The sequence below is a fragment of the Pongo abelii genome, chromosome 1, assembly GCF_028885655.2.
Source record: "Pongo abelii isolate AG06213 chromosome 1, NHGRI_mPonAbe1-v2.0_pri, whole genome shotgun sequence".
In the NCBI taxonomy this organism is placed as follows: Eukaryota; Metazoa; Chordata; class Mammalia; order Primates; family Hominidae; genus Pongo; species Pongo abelii.
The window spans coordinates 157,352,262-157,367,413 of record NC_071985.2 but is presented as its reverse complement, the minus strand read 5'-3'; the positions used below and the strand labels follow the sequence as shown (position 1 = coordinate 157,367,413).

The following is a 15,152-nucleotide window of genomic DNA, read 5'->3' as shown; positions in this document are numbered from 1 at the left end:
AATGAAGCTGCAGACCTTCGTGGTGAGTGTTACAGCTCTTAAGGTGGTGCCTCTGGAGTTGTTCGTTCCTCCTAGTGGGTTCGTGGTCTCGGTGGCTTTAGGAGTGAAGCTGCAGACCTTCGCAGTGAGTGTTACAGCTCATAAAGGCAGTGTGGACCCAAAGAGTGAGCAGCAGCAAGATTTATTGCAAAGAGCAAAGGAACAAAGCTTCCACAGTGTGGAAGGGGACCCGAGCAGGTTGCCACTGCTGGCTCAGGCAGCCTGCTTTTATTCTCTTATCTGGCCCCACCCACACTGTGGAAGCTTTGTTCCTCTAATCTCCCCTGCCCAGAAGGAAATAAGCAAAGAAATCTCCGAAGGACCACAAAAACCCCTGGGCTATAGGTTATGTCCCCTTCAAGCTGTATGGGGAGGGGAATTTGGCCCAACCCAGGTAAAGTCCCCTTCTCCCTCTCTGATTTAAAGCAGATCAAGGCAGACCTGGGGAAGTTTTCAGATGATCCTGATATGTACACAGATGTCCTACAGAGTCTAGGGCAAATCTTTGACCTCGCTTGGAGGAATGTCATGCTACTGTTAGATCAAACCCTGGCCTTTAATGAAAAGAATGTGGCTTTAGCTGCAGCCTGAGAATTTGGAGATACCTGGTATCTTAGTCAAGTAAACAATAGAATGACAGCCGAAGAAAGGGACAAATTCCCTACCAGTCAGCAAGCCATCCCCAGTATGGATCCCCACTGGGACCTTGACTCAGATCATGGGGACTGGAGTCGTAAACATCTGTTGACCTGTGTTCTAGAAGGACTAAGGAGAATTAGAAAAAAAGCCCATGAACTATTCAATGATGTCCACCATAACTCAGGGAAAGGAAGAAAATCCTTCTGCCTTCCTCAAGCAGCTACAAGAGGCCTTAAGAAAATATACTCCCCTGTCACCTGAATCACTCGAGGGTCAATTGATTCTAAAAGATAAGTTTATTACCCAATCAGCCACAGATATCAGGAGAAAGCTCCAAAAGCAAGCCTTGGGCCCTGAACAAAATCTAGAGGCATTATTAAACCTTGCAACCTCGGTGTTCTATAATAGGGACCAAGAGGAGCAGGCCCAAAAGGAAAAGCGAGATCAGAGAAAGGCCGCAGCCTTAGTCATGGCCCTCAGACAATCAAACCTTGGTGGTTCAGAAAGAACAGAAAATGGAGCAGGCCAATCACCTGGTAGGGCTTGTTATCAGTGTGGTTTACTAGGACACTTTAAAAAAGATTGTCCAATGAGAAACAAGCTGCCCCCTCGTCCATGTCCACCATGCCGAGGCAATCACTGGAAGGTGCACTGCCCCAGAGGATGAAGGTTCCCTGGGTCAGAAGCCCCCAACCAGATGATCCAACAACAGAACCGAGGGTGCCCGGGGCAAGCACTAGCTTATGTAATCACCCTCACTGAGTCCCGGGTGTGTTTAACTATGGAGGGCCAGGAAATTGACTTCCTCCTGGACACTGGCGCGGCCTTCTCTGTGTTAATCTCCTGTCCTGGATGACTGTCCTCAAGGTCTGTTACCATTCGAGGAATCCTGGGACACCCTGTAACCAGGTATTTCTCCCACCTCCTCAGTTGTAATTGGGAGACTTTGCTCTTTCACATGCCTTTCTTGTTATGCCTGAAAGTCCCACACCCTTATTAGGGAGGGATATATTAGCCAAGGCTGGAGCTATTGTCTACACGAATATGGGGAACAAGTTACCCATTTGTTGTCCCCTACTTGAGGAGGGAATCAACCCTGAAGTCTGGGCATTGGAAGGACAATTTGGAAGGGCAAAAAATGCCCGCCCAGTCCAAATCAGGTTAAAAGATCCCACCACTTTTCCTTATCAAAGGCAATATCCCTTAAGGCCTGAAGTTCATAAAGGATTACAGAATATTGTTAAACATTTGAAAGCTCAAGGCTTAGTAAGGAAATGCAGCAGTCCCTGCAGCACCCCAATTCTGGGAGTACAAAAACCGAACGGTCAGTGGAGACTAGTGCAAGATCTTAGACTCACCAATGAGGCAGTAATTCCACTATATCCAGTTGTACCCAACCCCTATAACCTGCTCTCTCAAATACCAGAGGAAGCAGAATGGTTCAAGGTTCTGGACCTCAAGGATGCCTTCTTCTGTATTCCCCTGCACTCTGACTCCCAGTTCCTCTTTGCCTTTGAGGATCCCAAAGACCACACGTCCCAACTTATGTGGACGGTCTTGCCCCAAGGGTTTAGGGATAGCCCTCATCTCTTTGGTCAGGCCCTGGCCCAAGATCTAGGCCACTTCTCAAGTCCAGGCACTCTGGTCCTTCAATATGTGCATGATTTACTTTTGGCTACCAGTTCAGAAGCCTCGTGCCAGCAGGCTACTCTAGATCTCTTAAACTTTCTAGCTAATCAAGGGTACAAGGTGTCTAGGTTGAAGACCCAGCTTTGCCTACAGCAGGTCAAATATCTAGGCCTAATCTTAGCCAGAGGGACCAGGGCTCTCAGGAAGGAATGAATACAGCCTATACTGGCTTATCCTCACCCCAAGACATTAAAACATTTGAGGGGGTTCCTTGGAATTACCGGCTTTTGCCGACTATGGATCCCCAGATACGGCGAGATAGCCAGGCCCCTCTATACTCTAATTAAGGAAACCCAGAGGGCAAATACTCATCTAGTAGAATGGGAATCAGAGGCAGAAACAGCCTTCAAAACCTTAAAGCAGGCCCTAGTACAAGCTCCAGCTTTAAGCCTTCCCACAGGACAAAATTTATCTTTATACATCACAAAGAGAGTAGGGATAGTTCTTGGAGTCCTTACTCAGACTCTTGGGACAACCCCACAAGCAGTGGCATACCTAAGTAAGGAAATTGATGTAGTAGCAAAAGGCTGGCCTCACTGTTTAAGGGTAGTTGCAGCAGTGACCATCTTAGTGTCAGAGGCTATCAAAATAATACAAGGAAAGGATTTCACTGTCTAGACTACTCATGATGTAAATGGCATACTAGGTGCCAAAGGAAGTTTACGGCTATCAGACAACCACCTACTTAGATACCAGGCACTACTCCTTGAGGGACCGGTGCTTCAAATATGCACATGCATGACCCTCAACCCTGCCACTTTTCTCCCAGAGGATGGGGAACCAATTGAGCATGACTGCCAACAAATTATAGTCCAGACTTATGCCACCCGAGATGATCTCTTAGAAGTCCCCTTAACTAATCCTGACCTTAACCTATATACCGATGGAAGTTCATTTGTGGAGAATGGGGTATGAAGGGCAGGTTACACCATAGTTAGTGATGTAACCATTCTTGAAAGTAAGCCTCTTCCCCCAGGGACCAGTGCCCAGTTAGCAGAACTAGTGGCACTTACCCGAGCTGTAGAACTGGGAAAGGGAAAAAGAATAAATGTGTATACAAATAGCAAGTATGCTTATCTAATCCTACATGCCTTTGCTGCAATATGGAAAGAATGGGAGTTCCTAACCTCTGGGAACCCCCACTGGATGCCACAGAAAAGTTATGGAGTTATTGCAATGGTGCAGGAACCCAAAGAGGTGGCAGTCTTACACTGCCAAAGCCATCAAAAATGGGAAGGAGAGGAGAGAACAGCAACATAAGTGGCTGGCAGAGGCAGGAAAAGACCAGCAAAAAGAAAAGAGAAAGAGAAAGAGAAAGTCAGAAAGAGAGAAAGAGAGAGGAAGAAAAAGAGACAAAGAGAAGGAGACAAAAAGACAAAGAGACAGAAAAGGAGACAGAGAGAGGAAGAAACAGAGAGTCAAAGAGTAAGAGACAAAGAGAAGGAGTCAGAGAGAAAGAGGGACAGACACAGAAAGTCAAAGAAAGAGTTAAAAAGAGAGGAAGAGACAAAGAATAAGTTGAAGAGAAAAAGAGAGATAGAAATAGTAAAGAAAAAACAGTGTACCCTATTCCTTTAAAAGCCAGGGTAAACTTCTGTCTACCCAGCCAAGGCATAGTCTACTTATGTGGATCTTCAACCCATATCTGCCTCTCAGACAGTTTGCAAGAAATAACCAAATCTATTCTTACTTTACAATCCCAAATAGACTCTTTGGCAGCAGTGACTCTCCAAAACCGCCGAGGCCTAGACCTCCTCACTGCTGAGAAAGGAGGACTCTACACCTTCTTAGGGGAAGAGTGTTGTTTTTACACTAACTAGTTGGGGATAGTACGAGATGCCACCTGGCGTTTACAGGAAAAGGCTTCTGAAATCAGACAACGCCTTTCAAATTCTTATACCAACCTCTGGAGTTGGGCAACATGGCTTTTCCCCTTTCTAGGTCCCGTGGCAGCCATCTTGCTGTTACTTGCCTTTGGACCCTGTATTTTTAACCTTCTTGTCAAATTTGTTGCCTCTAGAATTGAGGCCATCAAGCTACAGATGGTCTTACAAATGGAACCCCAAATGAGTTCAACTAACATCTTCTACCAAGGACCCCTGGACCGACCGACTGGCACTTCCCCTGGCCTAGAGAGTTCCCCTCTGGAGGACACTACAGCTGCAGGGCCCCTTCTTCACCCCTATCCAGCAGGAAGTAGCTAGAGCGGTCATCGGCCAAATTCCCAACAGCAGTTGTGGTGTCCTGTTTACAGAGGGGATTGAGAGGTGACAGCGTGCTGGCAGCCCTCACAGCCCTCACTCGCTCTCGGCACCTCCTCTGCCTGGGCTCCCACTTTGGTGGCGAAAGTACAACATGAATGGTCTGATTCCTCTCTTTAGAATGGGAAACATATTGTTTTGTTGTTAACTTTTCCAATAGCGCATCTTGTTGTTTGCCTACCATATCCTTTCTTGTATTATTACTGCTAGGGTATCTGTGACTTCCTCAAGGCAGAGACAGTATCACTCTTTTTTTTTTTTTTTTTTTTTTTGAGACATGGTCTAGCTCTGTCACTTAGGCTGGAGTGCAGCAGCCTAATCTCATCTCACTGCAACCTCCACCTCCTGGGCTCAAGCCATCCTCCCACTTCTGTCTCCCAAGTAGCTGGGACTATAGGCATGCACTACCATGCCTACTTTTTTTCTTTTTTTTTCCTTTGAGACAGAGTTTTGCTCTGTCACCCAGGCTGGAGTGCAATGGCGCAATCTCAGCTCACTGCAACCTCTGCCTCCCGATTCTCCTGCCTCAGCCTCCCAAGTAGCTGGGATCACAGTCACACTCCACCATGCCCAGCTAATTTTTATATTTTTAGTAGAGATGGGGTTTCACCATGTTGGCCAGGCTGATCTTGAACTCCTGACCTCAGGTGATCCACCCGCCTCGGCCTCCCAAAGCATGGGGATTACAGGCATGAGCCACTGCACCCAGCCAATTTTTATATTTTTTGTAGAGATACGTTTTTGCCATGTTGCCCAGGCTGGTCTCAAGCTCCTGAGCTCAATCTGCCCGCCTTGGCCTCCCAAAGTGCTGGATTACAAAGATGAGCCACCCTGCCTGGACAGTATCACTCATCCTTATTTTCTCTGCAGTGCCTGGACTCACTGATGACAAATCGTAAGCACTTGAGAAATTTAATTTTAAGGAGAAGCCAACTTTTCCCTTCCTGTACACGTATTACCCACCCTTCAGTCCTGGAAAAGGCTACATTTTCCATAAAGAATTCCCTTCTATTTCGGCCCCATTATTTTCTCCGTGTCTCTGAACTCTGAAACTTTGTTCATATGATGTTTATATCATCATGTAAATTTTTCTTTACCTTGCCTCTTCAGTACAGACTTGAGCTCTTTACGGATCATCTTACACTTACTTCTTTAGAGACATTCTTACAAAATATTCAATAAATACTGAAATAAATGCTATGCTAAGTCAGATAAAAAATCATCTCAGCTATATGTATTTCAGAAGGAGCTACTTCTTTTTTTTGCTTGTGTTGTGTAACATTGAACTAAAAATAATTCAAACAAGGATCATCCTGGAATGTCAGAGCAAGAGAGAACTTTAGAGATGATCAGTTTCATGAAGTTTACTCCATTGTAATGAAGTGGCACCTTACAAATGCTGCCTCCCTTCACCCTCTGCTGACCATTCTAGAAACTGCGTCTTTTAAAATCTCATTGCAGAATGACTATCATTCCTGTTTTCTCCATGCTCCTGAAATTGTTTTTTAAGAGTCAGTTTTAAATGTGTTCTATATAATGGCACTTGTTCACACTCAGAAAAACTAAGACTCTATTACCCATAGGGAATATTTGAGCACTTGAGTTCTAGAGCCAAATTGCGTATGTTCATAAGTTATTTCTTCCACTTCTGGCTCAGACAAGTTACCTAATATCTCTGCTGATCAGTTTCTGACCTAAAAAATAAAAACAACAATAACCATGGTGATCTTTAAAAGTTGCTGTGAGGTTAAATGAATTAATGTCTGCAAAACACTTAAAACAGTTCCTGAAAACAGCAAGCCCTCATTATTCTTATTTGGTTGTGGTGGTAGTAGTTGTGATTAATAACTTTTATACCAATGACAAATATTTCTTGTTTGTTCATTTTAGTAGGCTAAACTCCTAGAAAAGCTATACACACACTATGGTCTATTCATCTTTAAATCCTAGTATTGGGCATGGTGTCTGGGACATACTAATTACTCAACAAATATTTGTTGAATAAAGTTTATAAATAATATGATTATTTAAAATGCAAGCTCTTATTTACTCTCAGTCCAAATCTTGACTCTGCTATTTAGTAGGTATAAAACTTAACTTTGGGAAGGCATTATTTATGTATTTATTTTTAACTTGTATAAATTTATGGGGTACAAGTGCCAATTTGTTACATTCATAGATTGTGTGATTGTAAAGTCAAGGCTTCAGGGTATCCATCACCTGAATAACATATGTTTTACCCATTAAGTAATTCCTCATCATGCACCCCCTGCCACACCCATCCTTTCACCCCTCAGAGTCTCCTTTGCCTATCATTTCACTCTCTACATCCATGTGTACACATTTTTTAGCTTCCACTTATGAGTGAGAACATGCGATGTTAGGCTTTTTGTGTCTGGCTTGTGAAACTTAACTTTTCTGAGCTGTTATCATATACATAAAATGATGGTGATTACAGCTCACACTTCCTAAGACTGTTATAAGAATTAAGTTATTATATACAAGAAAAGCACTTACAATAAGATCTGGCACAGAGTAAACAATAAATAAATGTTAGATAATATTATTTATAAAGATTTCCCAAAGTAATATTTATAAAGTATAAGCAGACTTGTAAGAGCATCTGACATACCTGAGTTTGAATTCTGACTCTACCATTTGCTAGATATAGGGATTTAAACATGATACTTAGCCTGTAAACCCCAAATCCTGATTTAGAATCCAGATAATACTACTTCCTTTCTAAGTCTGTTTTAAGGATTAAATGAAATGGAGTGTATAAAACCACACTGTGCCTGAGGAACTGCAATCATTTAATAAATGACTAGTTTTGTTTTGCTGATGTAGTTCTTGTTTTTATTATTAGCTTTGCCCATAAGGAATTTTAATCCGGATAAGAAACAAATAAATAAATAACTACAGTATCATGCAAGTAAATGTCATGGAAATAATAAAGTTAACAAGTGTTTTGACAGTTTATGAGTAGTAATGATCAGTGTGACCTGCAGTAATAAAGAGTACTTTCTGAAACAGATAACATTTCTATAAAAGAAAATAGAGAATAGGTAGATATCCCAGGCAAAAAGAAGTACGACCTCAGGAAAGGTAAACCAAAGCACAAAAGCAGGAAGAACCAGGCTTATTTGAGCAGTAGAGAAAATGGGCACAATCAGTAGATTTATTATAAAGATATTCATCAAATTATTAATCCAGACCTGCACTGACCAATATGGTAATCATTAGCTGTATGTGACTAAAGAGTTCTCGAAATATGGCTAGCATAACTAAGGGACTGAATTTTTAATTTAACATAATTTTAACTAATTTAGATTTAGAAACTGAAACAGTTCATAGGATCCAGCAACTCCATTCCTCAGTATATATTCAAAATAATTAAAAACAAAAACTCACACCAATACTTGCACAAAAATGTTCATTGCAGCATTATTCACAGTAGCCAAAAGGTGGAAACAACCCAAGCATCCATCAATATATGAGTGGATAAACAAAATGTGGTCTATACATACTATGGGATATAATTCAGCCATAAAAAGAAATGATTCTGATACATGCCACAACATTGATGAACCTCAAAAACATTATGCTAAGTGAAATAAGCCAGACCCAAAAGGACAAAAATTGCACTTATATTAAGTATCTAGAATAGTCAAAGTCATAGGGACAAGAAGTAGAGTAGAAGTTACCAGGGGCTGGTGGAAGTGAGGAATGGAGAGTTATTGCTTAATGGGTACAGAGTTTCTGTCTGGGTGATGAAGAGTTTTTGGAAATAATGGTATGGTTGTACAACACTGTGAATTTAGTTAATGACACTGAATTGCAACTGAAAAATGTTTAAAATGACAATATTTTTGGTTATATGTATTTTATTACATTAAGAAATTAAGCAGAGTAAAATATTTTTCTGATAAACATATCTTCATTGTATTTAAAGTTTATCAATACCGGGTCAAACTGGGGGAGTAGAGAAGACAGATTAAAAAATATTTTATTGGGAAAATTTATAAGAATTGAAACATGGGAATACACACTACACACAGACATGCCTTTAAAAGGACTAGCCATGAGATCCCCTTGAATTAGCCTTTCCCAAAAATATATTAAAATAGTGCTCAGAATTTTTATTCAAAAGGATAGTGAATTTCTTTCCCTCTATTACCTAGTACCTCACTGATATAAATCCGCCTATGCAGTTGACATAGTTTTGCCAAATTATTGTATATTCTCTTGACCTTCCTTCTTAAAATATTTATTATAATTGTGTAATAATAGCTAACATTTATATAGCAATTATTGTATCAACTCTTTTAATCCTCACAACATCCCTATGCAGTAAATATGATACAAAATAAAAAGACTTAAATAATATGACATCATTTATTGTCTTATTATAATATTAGAAGCTAATAGTACGATTAAAGCAAGTTCCATGTTTCAAGTATAGTGACTCCGATGGCCATCACTGCTCCGAAATCACACAAGTGAAACATAGAAGCATTTCTATGATTTAACATAGTAAGTAGAATCTAGTTTTACTAGCTATGTTATAACCTGAAATGTATTTATTCTTATAATAACAAACACAGTTGTTAATGTGTATTAAGGTTGTAGGATCTTAATATCAAAACGAAATGAAATAAAACCTGCAAGGAATCAGGAAAACTTCAACACTGTCCCATGAGGATTTATAGTGAGGAAAGTGGTGCAGTCTAGGTTTAACTAAGGTAGGAAAGCCAAGGAAAGAGCCCAGGCTCTGTTACACAGAGATAGCAATCAAATATACTCCACAGCTGAAATCATAAAGTTTCTCAAGCAACCCATTAATAATTAAATTTGCTTTCTCAATAAATCTTGTCAGCCTGCTCCAAGGAAAACTGTTCTTCTTTCTTGTTAGTTTTCAGCCAATCAACTTGCCCCTGGACAAAAAACAAAATTCATTATTTTTATGACTATACATAGCTTTCCACTATGTATATTGACCACATTATCCATTCATTCGTTTTCGACACTTAGATTCATTCCAATATCTTGTCTGTTGTGAACAGTGCTGCAATAAACATCAGACTGTAGATATCTTCTGCCAATTGCAACAATATGAATGAACCTGGAGGACATCGTGTTAAGTGAAATAAGCCAGGCACAGGAGCACAATTATCACATAATCTCACACGTATGTGGAATCTAAACAAGTTGATTCATATAACTGGAGAGTAGATGAGTGATTTCCACGGGCTGAGGTGGATGGGGGGAAAAGAGTTGGAAAGATGTTGGTGAAAGGATACGCAATTTCAGTTAGATGAGAGGAATAACTTCAAGAGATCTATCATACAACATGGTTATAGTTAATAACAATATACTGTATTCTTGAAAAATGCTAAGATAGTGGATGTTAAGTGTTCTCACCACAAAATGATAACTATGTGAGGCAATGCATACATTAATCAGCTAGATTATGTGAATCCACAATGTATGTATACATCAAAACATCATACTGTATGTGATAAACACATATAATTTTATCTGTCAATTTAAAACAAAACAAAACAAAACTATTGTTCTACCAGTCTATAGTTCTTGTTTTAATAAAGCCTTCTTTACTTTTGTTCCATGATAAACAACCTATGCTTGATACAGGGAAAATACTACCTCTCTCAAATCTAAGTAAACTCAGCTCAGTTTCTAGCCAAACTAAATACCTCTAAATTATTCTTTGACTGTTATTCCAATAAGCCTCTGAGCCCTTAGAAGCATGCAGCCTAAGAAAGCTTTTCATCCAGACCCACCATGTTCTGTCTTGCCTTTGCTCACTTCCCCAGTGCATGCCATTATACAGGGATCAAACTCATGGGCTCTTACATGCTGAACCTGGCTCTTAGCAATGTGTGTTTTTGTTCACAGTTGCAGTTGAATTAATGTTGGGAAATTGTTTTCTATGGTCTCTGACAAGTTACAGGTAACTGGGAATCTGCTTGGCCCTTTATCTTTGTTTAGTTGTCTGACTGTCATAGAAATTCTGATATCTCCTGATATCTCTTAACCAGATGATGAGATAAGGGTGTAGTCAGATTTGGCTGGTCTCAGCCTTGGGGTTGAGGAATTGCCCTTGTGATATCTGCTTGATTTGTTAACTTTTCCAACCATTGAAAGAAACTTCATGTTGTTTGTCTTACGATCTATAATTTCTTTGGTCAGTTATTTTTAGGTCTTTGTACTGAAAAGGGGAAAAGGCCTTTTACTTTCCTTAGAAAATAAAGATATGTAAATTATTTGTTACTGTGTGGCAAACCACCCCAAAACACAGTGTCTTGAAACAACAACAGTTTCGCCAAATTTTTGTTGAGTTTCTTCTGCTGATCTTGCCAAGCCCAACTCATGCATTTGTAGTCATCCGTGTATTCAGCTGGGGCTGGATGATATCATTCATACAACTTCTCTTACATGTCTACGGTCTCACCTTGGATGGTTGGACCAGCTAAGCCAGCTGGGTCTCTCTCTATGAGGTCTTTCATCCTGGCTTCTTCACATAGTGGCAGAAATGCTCCAAGAGAGCAAGCACCAATGCACACATGCTTATCAAGCCTTTGCTTTTTGTATATCTGCTGATATCTTCTTGGCTGGAGCAAGTCGATGGTCAAGCCCAGAGTAAATGTGACAGGGACTACACAAGCATGTGGAGACAGAGAAGTATGATTCATTGGGAAACCATCACAGAAGGAAGATTGTCTTTATAATAGTCTGTTTATAATGGTAGTTCTTTCTGTACCTGTGAGTGATTCTATCTCTCATTCTCTCTCTCTCTCTGGGGGAACTTTTGAATATTAATTGATCATAACAATCTATCATTTGTGCATGCTATAGAAATATCCAGTTCAAACAGACCTTCATAGAAAGAAAATGCATGCAAATATTAAAACCAGTTTTTCATGGATCATGAAGTAGAGTTGTGCCTTCTGAAAGAGCTTTGCTTGGTTTGTATTACAATTGTATGCAGGCTCAAATGTCCTTAAAATGGGAATAACTGCTCTGGCTTGTCTGGGGTTTCATGGCCTTCTGAGGAAACTAAAGGATTCAGAGTACATGAATTTTTTATTCTTTCCTCTTGGAAAATATTAATAAATAAAAAAGTCCCATGGAAATAGTCACAAATGAGCCAAATGAAGACGTGAGGAAGAACTTCATGTGAACTATGACAAAATATTATAAAATCTTACAGTAGAACCCATAAGTTGATCACGTCTGAACAAGTCTTCCCAAAAAAAGACATAATAAAATACAAAGAAAGGCAACTTTAGACTCTCCCAGAGTTCTTTCCTTGCCCAGAGATATGACAAGATACTTCTGCTGAGTATGAAACATTTTCTAAACAAATGGCATATTTGTGTCTATTTCTTTTTTATTTTTAAATATTTTATTATATTTGAATAAAATTTTTCTCCATCATAATCTTACATGTTTTAAGCATTTAAGAACACTACTCTTAAAAAAGAGTCCATAGGCTTCAGACTGCCAAAGATGTTGGTGGTACAAAACATGAGGAATCTCTTAACATTAGTACCGTCTCCAGGCATAAAATCCTCAAGTGTATATGAGCCTGTTTTTTGTACATTGCTTTGTGGAGAATAAACACTACTTCTACTGCCAATCTTTCTAAAGCGTCTTTGACTTCCACTGCCAGCAGAAGTTGGGTAATAAATGTAAACATTGTGATCTTCTGCACTGACTGGCTTTTCTACAAATGGCTTTTGAAAAACTTCCCCATTTACTTCTACATGATCTTCCCCTTCAATCAGATTACATTCTTTGGGATTATTTGGGTCATGGTTCAAAATTGCATAACGAGGAAGTAAAATAGCTTCAGCTTGAAGAATAGTATATACCTCTCTCCAATCTTGTATGAGATACTGCATATTCAAGTCATTGATTACAAGTGGATTCCTGAGTTTTGCATAGGCAACCACTTTGTCCAGTGGAAATCCTTTAGAATGGAAAGAAAAAAGACAATCACATAAAGGCCAGTTTTCCACTGGTTCCCTCAAAATAACCTCCTCTTCAAATACCACTACTGTGATATATTTAAATAAGGAGATCCATTCAAGAATTTGCTTCATTGGTTTGGATTTGGATTTCTTTGCCATGGAACATATTCCAACCACAATCTGCCTTTCTGGTGGAGAATCATCTTCCTCCTCATGGTCTTTATCTGCATGGTGGAAGAAATGTCGATAATTTCCAGGATTTATTTCTGTGTCTTCTGGTCCAATGAAGAATCTGGGGGCTTCATTCATTTTTATTTTATTTGATGTAGATATAATTGAAATGATTTATATTAAAACTGCCCCTAAATAAATAGCATCAGAAGAAAGCATTCTCCATATGTTAGCTGACACACAGGTCTGTGACAGCTTGTTTCTGCTTATACAATCACTTCATTTTATGATGACTTTTGGCAAATGCTCTTTTGTTCTTAGATATCATTGCTTCATTGTTGATATCAAAGTTGTTGATATCAATTCAAAATACAAAGACAGTGAGGCTATTGCTTTCTTGAGTTGATTCAGCAATCTTTTTACCTGCCACAAATGCGGTCGTCACGTGAGCAGTTGTGAGATGGTCAAGCCCATTCAGGTCTAGGTTTCCCCCTTTCATTCTGGAGGCAGGGGTGAAGTGTTCATCAAGATTTGTGTCTATGTCTGAAAAAAAAATTAATTTAATTATAAAGTCTCTTATGGTTAAAAGAACTCCTATTCTGATTGACTTATAGAGATGAATAAGAAATTCAATAATCTTCAGGAAGAAGAGAGAAAAATTTATATCATAATGTTTTAAGTGTGCTTACCATTTATGAAAGCTTGAGAGGCTTGCTGAAGCCATAACTCAATAAAAGAAGAAGGAGAAGTATGAGGAGGAGGAGGAGCTTACTATAAATTAAATTAATGGCCTTGGTTGCAAAGTCTCAAGATAAGAGGCAGAAAAATATAAGTAGTTACCAGTTTGGAAAACAGTGGGGGTAGGGGAGAATTCTAAGAGAACAGTACTTTTAAACAAAAATTGGAAAGTTTTAATATTTGGTAAATACAGAAAAAATTGTAAACAAATAAGTTTAGGTTATATTCCCTATCAAGGTGAATCACTGGACAAATTAAATTGGTTTTGTAATTTGACTTTAAAAATAGCTATATGTTTTCCCCTGATTTTATCACAGTGTGAAAAATGTTAGCATATTATTTTCTCATGAGAAACCTAATTAATTCTGATTTGCTAGATTTCCTATACTGATTTTTACTTCCATTAACTGTTAAAAAGTATAAAATTATCGTTCAACCATCTTTTGAAAGATTTGCTCTTGTGAGCTTCAGATAATACCATAAATCATATAGACCTAGTAACTTTACTTATACTACCTATATCGAATTTTAAATATCATATTTGTCTGATGAACTATTTTAAGATCAATAAGGATTGTGTCTCTTTCATGTCAACCTCAAACAATTTCCAAAATCTCTGGCTGACTTCAAGACCCCAGACTATTGTTAAACTAATTAATTTCATTAAAATAGTCTTTGGTTGTCTGGATATTTTCTAAGTAGAACTAAATTCATAAATATAGAATATAAAAACAAGCAAATATCATTTAATTATATATATATGTATATATCTTATTCATTTACATTCTAGATTGTCCATTAGTTAACATGATAGAAAAAAGATGTGTAAATACCTTAAGGTCGTTGGTTTGGCTGTGTCCCCACTGAAATCTCATCTTGAATTATAGCTCCCATAATCACCATGTGTCATAGGAAGGGCCCAGTGAGAGGTAATTGAATAATGGGGGCAGGTTTTTCCCATGCTGTTCTCAGGATAGTAAATAAGTCTCACAAGATCCGATAATTTTATAAAAAGGCAGTTCCCCTGCACATGCTCCCTGGCCTGCGGCCATGTAAGACATGGTTTTGCTTTTCCTTTGCCTTCCACCATGATTGTGAGGCCTCCCCAGCCATGTGGAATTGTGAGTTCATTAAACCTCTTTTCTTTATAAATTACCCAGTCTTAGATATGTCTTTATTAGCAGCATAAGAACAGACTAAAACAGTCATGTTAGTATACATGGTCATTTTTCCTACTTTATAAAATATAGAAAAGATATAGAAGCATGTTCACAGACCATTAGCAACCTTCACTGGAGTTCATTCAGGGCTAAAACACTTGTCTGTGATAGACAGTTCTCAGTTATCTACATCCTAATTGTTCTGTGACTGTGCGCATTCACTAGTTAGTTGCTTTTGTTAAAAGATGTAAATAAAATAATGATATATTCATTACAAAGCGAGAAATATGCAAAATAATGGGCATGTTTTATCCATTTGTCTATCAAGGGAACTGGTAAAATTTTACTAAGATAGTAAAAGAAATTTAGCATATGCATTGTTTTATGTATTAATAAGGCAAGCGTATTTTGAAGCTACAGTCAAGAGTTTTAAATTTGTCATTTAACTATATGTGCATTTA

The 15,152-nt window shown here is 38.8% G+C and overlaps 1 protein-coding gene across 1 annotated transcript in view; it reads right to left on the bottom strand.

The window, feature by feature from the left end:
* Positions 1-12,090: 12,090 nt before the first annotated feature.
* Positions 12,091-15,152, bottom strand: part of LOC129050631 (inositol hexakisphosphate and diphosphoinositol-pentakisphosphate kinase 2-like) — a 43,356-nt gene continuing 40,294 nt past the window's right edge. Inside the window, exon 2 of the mRNA XM_054532992.2 lies at positions 12,091-13,336. Within this exon, the coding sequence (XP_054388967.1) occupies positions 12,101-12,931 (831 nt within the window). The 5' untranslated portion in view covers positions 12,932-13,336 and the 3' untranslated portion in view covers positions 12,091-12,100. The remainder of the gene's footprint in view (positions 13,337-15,152) is intronic.